The sequence below is a fragment of the Hakea prostrata genome, chromosome 9 (assembly GCF_041222555.1).
Source record: "Hakea prostrata isolate BN-2017 chromosome 9, UWA_Hpros_2, whole genome shotgun sequence".
In the NCBI taxonomy this organism is placed as follows: domain Eukaryota; kingdom Viridiplantae; phylum Streptophyta; class Magnoliopsida; order Proteales; family Proteaceae; genus Hakea; species Hakea prostrata.
The window spans coordinates 46,886,448-46,901,768 of record NC_142608.1 but is presented as its reverse complement, the minus strand read 5'-3'; the positions used below and the strand labels follow the sequence as shown (position 1 = coordinate 46,901,768).

The 15,321-nt window shown below is 38.6% G+C and overlaps 1 protein-coding gene across 1 annotated transcript in view; it reads left to right on the top strand.

The window, feature by feature from the left end:
- The first annotated feature begins 800 nt into the window (after positions 1-800).
- LOC149005352 (large ribosomal subunit protein uL14mz-like) overlaps positions 801-15,321 on the top strand; it is a 35,852-nt gene continuing 21,331 nt past the window's right edge. Inside the window, exons 1-2 of the mRNA XM_089169072.1 lie at positions 801-899; positions 1,091-1,169. Coding sequence (XP_089025198.1) covers positions 1,136-1,169 — 34 coding nt within the window. The 5' untranslated portion in view covers positions 801-899; positions 1,091-1,135. The remainder of the gene's footprint in view (positions 900-1,090; positions 1,170-15,321) is intronic.

Below are 15,321 nucleotides of genomic sequence, written 5' to 3'. Positions count from 1 at the left end.
ACAAGAAGAAAGAGCAAGAGAAAACATGAATAGATTGGGCTGGATTTCCTGACAAGTTTGAGGTGGGTTTGAGATTGATTTAGCCCACTAGAGTTGGGCTGAGTCGGGCCATTCGGTTTTAGCTAACGGACCACATACAGGCTGGTCCGAACCAACCTGAAACCGTTTGGGCTTTGCCCCTTCATACAAACACATCCATTAAGCTCCGATTTGGGCCAATTTGGTATTTTTTAGCGAGCTGCAAATTGATGCCCTTACTCACAAATAATCAAATTGGATGCCCCTTTTTCTTTTAGAATTGTTAAGTCGAATTCAAATGCTCTCTGTCCTGCATGGCCCTCTATCATGTCCGTCTGATTGTCGAATGGGCGAAACATGGACAAGCAAAAATTCAACTGTTGGATGGAAATGTTGACTTGAAATGGAATCAGTTGGTTTTCAAAAGGTATGACTCCTCTCCATTTGACAATTATAATTTTACCAATTCAAGCATTATCCATCCCATAGTGAGATAGAAAGATGGGCAAGACAAAGGGCAATGTGGAACAGAGAGAATTTGGATCCCAGTTTTTAGTTAAGGCTAAACATAAAATGACTTTTTTGCCCTCTATTATTTCCCTTCCCAAGTCTTCTGACTTCTTTGAAACTTAAATGCATTTTGGATTGGATTTCTAAAATTTAGACCAAAAAAGACCTAATGGTATATTTTTGGGAAAATATACCTGATTAGCTGCATTTTGGGTGGACCAAGTTCTTATCCCATTGATTTGGTTTTGGACAGGAACCGGTTAAAGCGAAACTGAACCAAAGCCGACCGGTTCACGAGCACTCTCAGTCTCAGATAGTCAGATTTTGGGTCTGGAGAACAACACAGTAATTTCGAAACTGCGGGCGCTCAGGTATGGCCGCTCTCTTTGATCAAGTTGAATCCTTTCCTTCCTGTTAACCGGCAAAGTTTATTGATCGATTGCGATGACCATACACCTGTTTATCTGCTAGGAGTAACTCGTTTTCTATTCATTAATTTGCTTGCTTCAGAATTCAATCTAATTATTTGCAGTCTAATGTTACTTTTTGATTTTGTTAACAGCTTGCATAGAAAATTCTCTATTTTAGGTCATTACTTCCAGCAAAGATGATTGCGAGTCTAACTTCCAAATGTTCAATTGGTACGTTTTATTCACCATTCCGTAGCTTTCTTGAAAATGTTGTATATTGGTAGAGATTGCATTCTGTGCTTTTCTTTCTCCGTATTGCAGTGTTCTCCAATGTTTCCTCATGCTTTGTGATCTGATGCAATCTTATGTTATTTCATTTAACTGTGACTGAGTGTTTTTCTTTATCCATGTTCGTTCAATTTTTATGGTTTAGGGGAATTCTTTTTTCTAAGTCGTTGATCTGCAATATGAAAATTCTTACACTCTCTAAATGACAAAAAAATCATTTTGAAGGGATTTCTCAAATTATTAGGGTAAATATTGGTGCAAGGAAAATAGTAAACTAGGCTGGAGCTAGTGAGTGCTTTGCAATGGCATATTGGAAGTTTTTTTTTTGGTAATAGAACTGCATTCATAAAAAAACTACCGAGAGGAACAACCTCGAGGTAAGAAATCCACCAGCCAGGGAGAGGAAACGAGCCAAACAGTCAAACTCGGCACTGATCGGGCCCTCCTAGCCAAGGTGTCTGCTAAAGCATTAGACACTCTTGAAATAAAAAGAAAATTACAAACATCAATATCCTGACATAGCCTTAAAATATCTCCTAAAATAAGACTAACATCCCAATCTAGAACATATTTGGATGCATCTATATCCACTTTGAATTGCATCCTGAAGAGCATCACGAAGAAATGGATAATCGATTCTCGAGGAAAACCCAAACCACTGCATTTTTGAAGGGATTTCTCAAATTATTAGGGTAAATATTGGTGCAAGGAAAATAGTAAACTAGGCTGGAGCTAGTGAGTGCTTTGCAATGGCATATTGGAAGTTTTTTTTTTTTGGTAATAGAACTGCATTCATAAAAAAACTACCGAGAGGTAAGAAATCCACCAGCTAGGGTTTGAGAATGGACAACCTTTTATCTTCTATCGTTGTCGTGTTTCACTTTCTATTTCTCACCTTTGATGCTAGCATTGTTCATCCAACGAAGTAATGGTCAATGTATTCCACTGAAAATCCTATATGAACATCTTCCAAACTATTGTTACTTTTGTGGTTTCATAACACATGAATATTTGAAGTGTCATTATTATGATTGTTGTCAAGATCATACGAATATTCATGGCTGCAGTATTATGGAAGATTGTTTGAGTCAACCAATATTATAGTTCTCAGGCCTGCGTGCCATTCCCCCTTCTGCAACTGTGTTGGATACTGCTCGAAATTTGAAAGTGGACTTGCTGAATCATACTGAATCAATGGGTTCTTCAATGGATGCTGCTCTTTCGGTTGCTCGAAAAAATAGATCCCTTCGGGATGGTTGCCGTTTGAAGGTGGTTATTACAAGTCCATTACAGGCGGGGCCCACTCCAATATCTGATCAGGCGGTTACAACTCCTGATCTTCATGCTGGTTGTTGTTTGAATGAGGTGGTTACAGGTCCAATACTGGCGGGGCCCACTCCAATAACTAATCAGGCGGTTATAGTTCCTGATCTACATGATGGTCGCTGTTTGAATGAGATGGTTACAGGTCCAATAATGGCGGGGCTCACTCCAATAACTAATCAGGCGGTTATAGTTAATGATTTACATGATTCTGCGACTAATATGCAGCATAGTGCCGAACATGGTAGTTTTAAAAAACTACCACATTCTACTTACCCGTTGGAGTGTATCTCTAATTCCCAATTGTTGCAGCACATGGGCCACAAAGTGGTTATGATTCGGATAAAGCAATGCTGCCAAGAATAACTACTCATCATTGTGTCAATCAAGAGCTGGTCCCACAACCAATTCAAACTCTTGTTACACCTCTTCGTGATGTTCAACTAAATCAAGAAGATTATCCTACTGCTGCAGTATCTTTTTTTTTTTTCCGGTTATAGAACTACATTCATAAGAAACTACCGAGAGGAACAACCTGGAGGTAAGAAATCCACTAGCCAGGGAGAGGAAACGGGCCAAATAGTCAAACTCGGCACTGACTGGGCCCTCCTAGCCAAGGTGTCTGCTAAAGCATTAGACATTCTTGAAATAAAAAGAAAATTACAAACATCAATATCCTGACGTAGCCTTAAAATATCTCCTAAAATAAGACTAACATCCCAATCTAAAAACAAATTGATGCCATTTAAGAAATGGATAATCGATTGATTATCAAAACATATCTCGATGCATCTATATCCACTTCGAATTGCATCCTGAAGAGCATCACAAAGGCACAAAGCTTCACCCATTAAAGAAGATGAAATCTTTTTTTGGATCCGAAACAGCATGCAGCAAACTTCCACTTGGAGAAAGAAAAGCATAACCAATCCCATTTTGCTCTTCAAATGTTGTAAAACTAGCATCACATAATACAGTAAGAACTGTAGATATAGATTGGGAAGAAAAAAGAAGAGAAGACACCTGATTTGAGTTGTTATCTTCTTGTAGAGAAACCACCGTATGACCATCATTTCCTTTAATTTTCTGCAATACTGTCAAGAATTCATAGCAGCCTTCTGTGCTTGTTGAATCACCACAATCGGATGCGTGTCTTTTTGTCGAAAGATCAACAAATTACGAGCGAACCATATATGCCATAATATGAATCAAATCTTGTACAGATTGCACGAAACTCCTCCTTACCCAATTGCTTGAAACTCAACCATTCAAAAATAAAATCAGATAAAGAAGGAGAGGAACCTGGCATTGGTGAGTATCCAGTTAAGTTGCCATACCAAACAGCTCTCGCAAAACTACAACCCAAAAAAATATGACCCACTGTTTCAAGTTCTCCACAACGATTACATGATGGATCTAATGGGACTCGTCGCTTTTGCAAGGCGTCTCCAGTTGCAATAGCGTCCACACAACATCTCCACAACAATCTATTAATTTTGGGCAAGGTTTGGCACGACCAAATGGTCTTCCACACCGATTTTGGAATTATAGAAACACCCCCTCTATGTGAGGAAGTCGCTGCTGCTGCCCACCTTTCTTCCTGTAAATTTTTTTAACATATGATAACAACTCTTCACTGAAAAAATTCCATTACGAGATGCACACCAATGTTGTACATCTTCATGTTGGAAGATGCTCAAATTTATAGAAAGGATCTTGTCCACATCAGAGGGAATTACATGTTGCCGCAAAACATCTTCCCACCAAGATCTCAAATTATGGTCAATAAAATCTTCAATAGAAGCAATTGTGGAAAAAGGATCAAGAGGGGAAGCCGGCTTCATACCTCCATCCATAGGCAGCCAGTTATCAATCCAAGGGTGAATTCAATCTCCCCTCTTTATTGACCATCCCAAACCTTGAGAGAAAGAGCTTCCTTCCCCCAAATTATGCTTTGCCATCCCCAACTAGCATTATTTCCCACTATATCATTTAGGAATTCTGTACGTGGAAAATACACAGCCTTCAAGAATGAAGAAAGAAGAGAATTTGGATTAGACCAAATCCGAAAAGCTGTTTTACAAAGCAGGGATTGATTATGAAGATATGAATCTTGAAAACCCACACCTCTAGATTGTTTTGATTTGCACATCCTGTCCTAATTTAGCCAATGAATTTTCCCTTGGTTTTCTGAATCTCCCCAATAAAACCTTACAGATGATCTCTTGATTTTATGAATCGATTGAGGAAGTTTAAAATGAGACGAAGCATATGATGGTATCCCTGCAACCATCGACTTGAGAAGAATTTCTTTCCCAGCATGGCTTAATAGTTTTGACTTCCAGCCATTGATCTTCACATCCACTCGTTCTTTAAGATCTTTAAACAACTCAGTTTTAGATCCACCAAGATCAGTTGGCAATCTAAGATATATTTTTGGTCCTGAATTATAAGGAATATGCAACACCCGAGAGAACCAGCTCTGGAAATGAACTTTAGTGTTTGGGGAAAAAGTTAAAGATGACTTCTGCAGATTACAGCCTGACCAGAACCTTTACAGTACACCTGTAACAAAGCTTTAATTGTATGTACTTGTTAAAGAGAAGCTTTTGTAAATAGCAATGAATCATCTGCAAATAGCAAATGAGAAATACATGGACCCCTATTCCGAACTCTAACACCCACAATATCGCCATTAACCTGTGCAGGTTGAAGTAGACAGGTAAAGGCACGAGTACATAAAATAAATAGGGCAGGAGACAATGGATCGCCTTGACGTATACCACGAGAAGGATTCACAGCTCCACGAGCAGCACCATTAATAAGAAGTTGATAGGATATAGACTGAAGACTTCCCATAATCATATTCACAAATAAATGGCAGAAACCCATCTTCTGTAAAAGATTCTCGAGGAAAACCCAATCCACTCTATCATACGCCTTCATCATATCCAACTGCACAGCCATATATTTTGTCTTTTTTTTTTTTTTGGTGTTGAATATAATGGAACAATTCATGAGCAATGAAACTATTATTAGAAATGCATCGCCCAGGAATAAATGCAGACTGGAAAGGACTTATAAGTTATAACTTCCTCAAGAATTCCTTTCAAACGTGATGCAATAATCTTTGTCATCACCTTACCACCGTGCATAAAGCAATTGGCCGGAATTGAGATGCATTTTCTGGTGAAGAAACCTTTGGGATAAGGCAGAGAAGAGTTTCATTTAAAATAGAAGGAATAGTGCCAGTAGAAAAAAATTCCAGAACCACTGCATAAAGATCTTGTTTGATTGTCTCCCAGTATTTTTGAAAAAAAGCTAGAGGAAAGCCATCAATTGGAGACTTCCACGGACTCATCTCAAAAAGAATTTTTTTTCACCTCTTCAATAGTTGGAATCACACATAGATTAGCATTCATCTCATCCGAAATAATCGGATTTATTGTTTCCAAGATTGTCTTCAACGCTTCCATATTAATTCCCTCTGCTTGGTAGAGTCCTGAATAAGTGGTGAGAAAAGTTTGGTAAATCTTATCCAAATCAGTCGTCCAATTGCCATCTTGATCTTGGAGAGAGAGAACCCGATTTTGTTGCCTTCTTTGAATTGTAGATAAATGGAAATATTGGGTATTTCGGTCACCTTCAGATAACCATTGATTCCTTGATTTCTGTTTCCAAAAAATCTCCTCTTGCTCCAAGAATCGGATAGATTCCGTTTTAAGCTTTTGATTTGATTGGCAATACTATAGTCAATGGATAGCATTCAAATTTAGCAATAGAATTCACGGTTGATTTAATTTTGCTCTGAAGATTCCCAAATACAACATGATTCCATTACTTATAATTCTCACGGCAGCTACTCAATTTATTATGGATAATATTTGAGGGGGCCCCACCCAAATTTGATGACCAAGAATCTTTAACAACCTCTCCACAATTTGGGTGAGATAACCAAATTGCCTCAAATCGAAAAGGCGCTTAACCAATAAATCGACCACCATGCAAATCCAACAATATAGGAGAATGATCAGATCCGATTGGAGCTTTCACAAAAATCGATGCATTCGGGTAAAGAGTTTTCCATATAGAATTCGCTAGAGCCCTATCCAAACGAATTTGAACATTTGCATCCCCAGAGACGCTGTTTGACCAAGTGAATCCAGGCCAATGTGTTGGAATATCAGCTAATTCACAATTATTAACAAATGACCGAAAATGTGAGATTTCACCCAATTAAGTAGGATTTCCACCATGTTTCTCACACCATTTCAAATAAGAATTAAAATCACCAACAAGGAGCCATGGTGAATTACTTTGACCTTTCATTGAGTCCAATAAATTCCAAACAAGATGACGTTGCGATCTTACTGGATCACCATAAACACATGAGAGATGAAAAGAAGCAGAACCAGGAGGAGTAATCTGAACATCAATGAGGCGAGACGATATCAAGTGTGTTTGAATTTGCACAAAATGTTTCCATAAAATAACCAAACCACCTGAAGCACCTACAGAGTCATATCCAATACATAACTCCATCCGCAAAGTCCGACAGTATCTTCTCACATTGGCAACACTGCACTTAGTTTCCATAAGAAAAATAACATCTACATTATTACCATGGGAAAGAATTTTAAACATACGAACTGTCAAGGGATTCCCAAGACCCTGACAGTTCCAGCTTAAAATTTTCATGGCTGCTTGTGGGCCTGTACATCAGGGCCCACATGTGTAGAGTGTGAAGAGAAAGATGAGGTGTCCGAGTCATGCTCCATGTCATCCACATCAAGCCGGCTTCTTTTATTATTATCATGAGATAAATGAAGAACCGGATTAGGAGATATAATATCTAGACATTGCACAACATTAGATACTACAACAGTTTCCTAAAAACGAAAGAATAAACCTTCTTCTGCTTGTTAATAGCGTGTTTTTGTCTGTCCATTCTTAAGTGTGTTTCTTCCTTGTCTTCAACCTCCACTTTTTTCTTTTCTTTCAATACTCCCTGTTCTCTTCTTCTCTTCCAACATTTTGCAACCATGAATGATAAAGGAAAAGGGATTGCTTTTCAAGAAAAAACTCAGACAAAATGGAGACTTACTACTAATCAAGATACAACAGAGAAGGCTTCCTCTCATCATCACGCTTCATGTTGGCCAACTGTAGAAAGAGATGACACTTTGGTTTTTGATGAGAAAGAAGAGTCCCTATTGCGTTCAGATTTTGATCTAACCTTAGTGGGCAAGGTTGTAGGTCTAAGGTCATATCGAAAGCAAGCTATAACAAATGGCCTTGTTGGGGTTTGGAAAACTTAAAGAGAATCGAAGTTATCCCTTTTGAGAAGGATGAATTTGTTTTCCATTTTGGCCATCCAGTCGATTTGCGAAATGTTCTTCGTACAGGACCTTGGTCGGTTAATGGAAATATCTTACTATTAGAAAAGTGGAATATGGATGAATCTTATTCTTTCAGTGAATTCCAAATTTGGATTCAAATACACTCTGTTCCTATGGCATTCCGGAAAGATTCGAAGATTGTCGAGTTAGCATCAAAGTTGGGGAAAGTTCACATCTTGCAAGAACTATCAGGGTTTGAGAATGGACAACGTTCTATCTTCTATCGTTGTCGTGTTTCACTTTCTATTTCTCAACCTTTGATGCTAGCATTGTTCATCCAAGGAAGTAATGGTCAACGTATTCCACTGAAAATCCTATACGAACATCATCCAAACTATTGTTACTTCTGTGGTTTCATAACACATGAATATTTGAAGTGTCATTATTATGATTGTTGTCAAGATCATACATTCATGGTTGCAGTATTATGGAAGATTGTTTGAGTAAACCAATATTACAGTTCTCAGGCCTGTGTGCCATTCCCCCTTCTGCAACTGTGTTGGATACTGCTCGAAATTTGAAAGTGGACTTGCTGAATCATACTGAATCAATGGGTTCTTCTATGGATGCTGCTCTTTCGGTTGCCGGAAAAAATAGATCCCGTCGGGATGCTCGCCGTTTGAAGGAGGTGGTTACAAGTCCATTACAGGCGGGGCCCACTCCAATATTTGATCAAGCGGTTACAACTCCTAATCATCATGCTGGTCGTTGTTTGAATGAGGTGGTTACAGGTCCAATACTTGCGGGGCCCACTCCAATAACTAATCAGGCGGTTATAGTTCTTGATGTACATGCTGGTCGCTGTTTGAATGAGGTGGTTACAGGTCCAATTTTGGTGGGGCCCACTCCAATAACTAATAAAGGCGGTTATAGTTCATGATTTACATGATTCTGCGACTAATATGCAGCATAGTGGTGACCATGGTAGTTTTCAAAAACTACCACATTCTACTTACCCGTTGGATTGTATCTCTAATTCCCAATTATTGTAGCACATGGGCCCACAAAGTGGATATGATTCGGATAAAGCAATGCTGCCAAGAATAACTACTCATCATCGTGTTAATCAAGAGCTGGTCCCACAACCAGTTCAAACTCTTGTTACACCTCTTTGTGATGTTCAACTAAATCAAGAAGATTATCCTATTGCTGCAGTATCCAATGTTGTGCAATGTCTAGATATTATATCTCCTAATCCGTTTCTTCATTTATCTCACGATAATAATAAAAGAAGCTATCTTGATGTTGATGACATGGAGCATGATTCGGACACCTCATCTTTCTCTTCACACTCTACACCTGTGGCCCCGATGTACCGGGCCCACAGGCAGCCATGAAAATTTTAAGTTGGAACAGTCAGGGTCTTGGGAATCCCTTGACAGTTCGTATGTTTAAAATTCTTTCCCATGGTAATAATGTAGATGTTATTTTTCTTATGGAAACTAAGTGCAATGTTGCCAATGTGAGAAGATACTGTCGGACTTTGCGGATGGATTTCTGTATTGGATATGACTCTGTAGGTGCTTCAGGTGGTTTGGTTATTTTATGGAAACATTTTGTGCAAATTCAAACACACTTGATATTGTCTCGCCTCATTTATGTTCAGATTACTCCTCCTGGTTCCGCTTCTTTTCATCTCTCATGTGTTTATGGTGATCCAGTAAGATCGCAATGTCATCTTGTTTGGAATTTATTGGACTCAATGAAAGGTCAAAGTAATTCTCCATGGCTCCTTGTTGGTGATTTTAATCCTTATTTGAAATGGCGTGAGAAACATGGTGGCAATCCTACTTCATTGGGTGAAATCTCACATTTTCGGTCATTAGTTAATAATTGTGAATTAGCTGATATTCCAACACATGGGCCTGGATTCACTTGGTCAAATAGGCGTATTGGGGATGCAAATGTTCAAATTCGTTTGGATAGGGCTCTAGTAAATTCTATATGAAAAACTCTTTACCCTAATGCATCGATTTTTGTGAATTGTTATAAGTTATAAGTCCTTTCCAGTCTGCATTTATTCCTGGGCAATGCATTTCTGATAATATTTTCATTGCTCATGAATTGTTCCATTATATTCAACACTGCAAAAAAAACCAAGACAAAATATATGGCTGTGAAGTTGGATATGATGAAGGCGCATGATAGAGTGGATTGGGTTTTCCTCGAGAATCTTTTACAGAAGATGGGTTTCTGCCATTTATTTGTGAATATGATTATGGGAAGTCTTCAGTCTATATCCTATCAACTTCTTATTAATGGTGCTGCTCGTGGAGCTGTGAATCCTTCTCGTGGTATACGTCAAGGCGATCCATTGTCTCCTGCCCTATTTATTTTATGTACTCGTGCCTTTACCTGTCTACTTCAACCTGCACAGGTTAATGGCGATATTGTGGGTGTTAGAGTTCGGAATAGGGGTCCATGTATTTCTCATTTGCTATTTGCAGATGATTCATTGCTATTTACAAAAGCTTCTCTTTAACAAGTACATACAATTAAAGCTTTGTTACAGGTGTACTGTAAAGGTTCTGGTCAGGCTGTAAATCTGCAGAAGTCATCTTTAACTTTTTCCCCAAACACTAAAGTTCATTTCCAGAGCTGGTTTCTCTCGGGTGTTGCATATTCCTTATAATTAAGGACCAAAAAAATATCTTGGATTGCCAACTGATCTTGGTGGATCTAAAACTGAGTTGTTTAAAGATCTTAAAGAACGAGTGGATGGGAAGAAGATCAATGGCTGGAAGTCAAAACTATTAAGCCATGCTGGGAAAGAAATTCTTCTCAAGTCGGTGGTTGCAGGGATACCATCATATGCTTCGTCTCATTTTAAACTTCCTCAATCGATTCATAAAGAAATCAAGAGATCATCTGTAAGGTTTTACTGGGGAGATTCAGAAAATCAAGGGAAAATTCATTGGCTAAATTGGGACAAGATGTGCAAATCAAAACAGTCTGGAGGTGTGGGTTTTCGAGATTCATATCTTCATAATCAATCCCTGCTTTGTAAAACTGTTGTGTAATTTGTTGATCTTTCGACAAAAAGACACGCATCTGATTGTGGTGATTCAACAAGCACAGAAGGCTGCTGTTGAATTCTTGACAGTATTGCAGAAAATTAAAGGAAATGATGGTCATACGGTGGTTTCTCTACAAGAAGATAACAACTCAAATCAGGTGTCTTCTCTTCTTTTTTCTTCCCAATCTATATCTACAGTTCTTACTGTATTATGTGATGCTAGTTTTACAACATTTGAAGAGCAAAATGGGATTGTTTATGCTTTTCTTTCTCCAAGTGGAAGTTTGCTGCATGCTGTTTCGGATCCAAAAAAAGATTTCATCTTCTTTAATGGGTGAAGCTTTGTGCCTTTGTGATGCACTTCAGGATGCAATTCGAAGTGGATATAGATGCATCGAGATATGTTTTGATAATCAATCGATTATCCATTTCTTAAATGGCATCAATTTGTTTTTAGATTGGGATGTTAGTCTTATTTTAGGAGATATTTTAAGGCTACGTCAGGATATTGATGTTTGTAATTTTCTTTTTATTTCAAGAATGTCTAATGCTTTAGCAGACACCTTGGCTAGGAGGGCCCGGTCAGTGCCGAGTTTGACTGTTTGGCCCGTTTCCTCTCCCTGGCTGGTGGATTTCTTACCTCCAGGTTGTTCCTCTCGGTAGTTTCTTATGAATGTAGTTCTATAACCAAAAAAAAAAAAAAAAAAGCTACTGCAGTAGTAGGATAATCTTCTTGATTTAGTTGAACATCACAAAGAGGTGTAACAATAGTTTGAATTGGTTGTGGGACCAGCTCTTGATTGACACGATGATGAGTAGTTATTCTTGGCAGCATTGCTTTATCCGAATCATAAACACTTTGTGGGCCCATGTGCTCAACAATTGGGAATTAGAGATACACTCCAACGGGTAAGTAGAATGTGGTAGTTTTTGAAAACTACCATGGTCACCACTATGCTGCATATTAGTCGCAGAATCATGTAAATCATTAACTATAACCGCCTGATTAGTTATTGGAGTGGGCCCCGCCATTATTGGACCTGTAACCACCTCATTCAAACAGCGACCATCATGTAGATCAGGAGCTATAACCGCCTAATTAGTTATTGGAGTGGGCCCCGCCAGTATTGGACCTGTAACCACCTCATTCAAACAACAACTAGCATAAAGATCAGGAGTTGTAACTGCCTGATCAGATATTGGAGTGGGTCTCGCCTGTAATGGACTTGTAATATCCTCCTTCAAACGGCGACCATCCCGAAGGGATCTATTTTTTTCGGGCAACCGAAAGAGCAGCATCCACAGAAGAACCCATTGATTCAGTATGATTCAGCAAGTCCACTTTCAAATTTCGAGCAGTATCCAACACAGTTGCAGAAGGGGGAATGGCACGCAGGCCTGAGAACTGTAATATTGGTTTACTCAGACAATCTTCCATAATACTGCAACCATGAATATTCGTATGATCTTGACTACAATCATAATAATAAGGACACTTCAAATATTCATGTGTTATGAAACCACAAAAGTAACAATAGTTTGGAAGATGTTCGTATAGGATTTTCAGTGGAATACATTGACCATTACTTCGTTGGATGAACAATGCTAGCATCAAAGGTTGAGAAATAGAAAGTGAAACATGACAATGATAGAAGATAGAACGTTGTCCATTCTCAAACCCTGATAGTTCTTGCAAGATGTGAACTTGCAGGCATATCCGGAATGCCATAGGAACAGAGTGTATTTGAATCCAAATTTGGAATTCAATGAAAGAATAAGATTCATCGATATTCCACTTTTCTAACAGTAAAATATTTCCATTAACCGACCAAGGTCCTGTACGAAGAACATTTCGCAAATCGACTGGATGGCCAAAATGGAAAACAAATTCATCCTTCTCAAGAGGGATAACTTCGATTTCTCTTTGAGTTTTCCAAACCCCAACAAGGCAATTTGTTACAGCTTGCTTTCGATATGACCTTAGACCTACAACCTTGCCCACTAAGGCTAGATCAAAATCTGAACGCAATAGGGACTCTTCTTTCTCATCAAAAACCAAAGTGTCATCTCTTTCTGCAGTTGGTCAACGTGAAGCGCGATGATGAGAGGAAGCCTTCTCTGTTGTATCTTGATTTGTAGTAGGTCTCCATTTTGTCTGAGTTTTTTCTTGAAAAGCAATCCCTTTCCTTTATCATTCATGGTTGCAAAATGTTGGAAGAGAAGAAGAGAACAGGGAGCATTGAAAGAAAAGAAAGAAAGTGGAGGTTGAAGAGAAGGAAGAAACACACTCAAGAGTGGACAGACAAAACACGCTATTAACAAGCGGAAGAAAACTAGTTCTGTACTTTACCATGAATGAGTTTGCAGAAATGACCCATCAAATTTAACACCCCAATGGGAAAAACCCTTACATGTCTGTTGCTATATCCGTAATCCTCTTTATATTCAAATTAGAGAATTTTCTTTTAAGTTGTTTAGACCATTGTTGAACTTTCTGCATCATATTCTCAACCGCTTGATTTTATCATGCGGCAAATTTAGATGTTCTCCATGGAACAATAATACAGATCTTGTTAGGATGAGAAGTTTCTCAGTTGAGGCATTTTCTGAATGGTTAAAAAATTGCTGAAACATAGGCAAAAATTTTAAAGCTCTTGAGACAAAATGCTCTGGGAAATAAGGGATTTACTTTGTTTCATTAAAAACTTAAGCACTAACACTTTGACCTCATGTCCAAACAAAATGACTTATGGGGGTATTATAAGTACCCTATTTCGAGCCAATCTGGTCAAATTCACCTATGAGGGGAAGAAAACCCATTTCTCGCTATTTTGCGACCTCCAGTCCACACTACTGCTGGTATACTGTGTTTGGGTTTGCTGCTTCACTCCAATAACATCATCTGCTGCTTGTCGGCGGAGATGTTGCCACATTCAACAGTTGTATGAACTTCTTACCAAATTTTTTTTGTATACCCTAAGAAAGAAAAAAAGGGTAAGTACTTCAAATTTGGTGAAAGTTTTAGGGGCAAAAATAACTCTGCTTGGTCACACGGTTCTCGCAACCAGACACAGGAGTGGGCAAAATTATGGTTTAGCCCCCAATATAAAAACATCCCATCCAAGCATATGTCCCTGCGTGGGCTTTCATCGATCCTCATAGCAGTACAGGGCTACACGATCAGGCAGGGGTGTCTTTCCCAATTTTATACATCTGACACAAGAGGTTGATCTATGGCCTTATGGTCTTTATTTTTAATTCTTTTGTCTGTACATATGTTTGTTATTTTTCTGGTTTCAAAGATGTCCTACAGCAAAAATGTTAAAAGAAAAGAAAAATATAGAGTTGACATCAATAGTACAGGCCTAATTTTAAGTATGATAGGCTGTGGTCAAGTTACAGTGGCTGAGAGGCTGGTTCTTCACAGTGTGGTGATGTAATCCGTAGGACAGGTTACTTCTAGAATGTAGATGAGGTCATTTAGGGGGGCAATTATGTAGGCCTTTGAGCATTTCTTTTGCCCACTATGGCATCTTCATTTGCTATACAGTTGGAGGAAACTGGTCTTGGCACCAACGGTCAGTAACCACCCAAGGACAGCCTAAGAATGGCCGAAGGAGGCCCAAGCCCACTCAAATTCTGAAGCCAGCCCCAGGGGGTGGGGGACTAACACGGGGGCAATTTGTTCCACCCTTGGATAATAATTAGCTGAGATAAATCCAGTTATTTTTTTAGAGTCCTTTTCTGTTTTTCTTTTGTCATTTGGAGTCCCAGTTTGAGAGTTAATTAAGAGTTTTAATTTGAGTAGAAGTTAGTTAGTGTGGATTAGATAAGATTCCTCATCCAAAAGGGTTCTTATCTTTTAGGAGTTTGTTTGTTTAGAGATATTTTGTAGTTGTTGCTTGAGTCCTTTATCTTAATTAGCATGTGCTTTTAGTTAACTTAAAATATGTTTCAGTAAGATTCCAATCTAAGGGTTGAGGTCTTGTAGTAATAAGATTTCTTTTTAAAGTGTATTGATCAAGGGGTGGGATCCTTATCCATTAGGGACTCCCAACCCAAGTCAGAGTCTTTATTTATTTATTTTTATTTTTATTTTTTAAAAGGTTATAAATAGCCTATTCTTGCACTGTAAATTTTAGTTTTGATGAATGAAAATTTGTGATTGAGAGAATAGAGTTTTGAGAAGTTGTGGGTCCCTAGCAGGGTGACCTGTAGCTGGATTTTTGCCTGTGTTTCTGCAGTTTGAGTGATCTTCATCTCCTTCAAGCTTCAGCAGCAACTTCATTCAAAGCCTTGCAAGTAAGTGCAGCCCATACCCCTCCCCTAGCCAACCTTAGCCGCTCCCTTCCCTTCC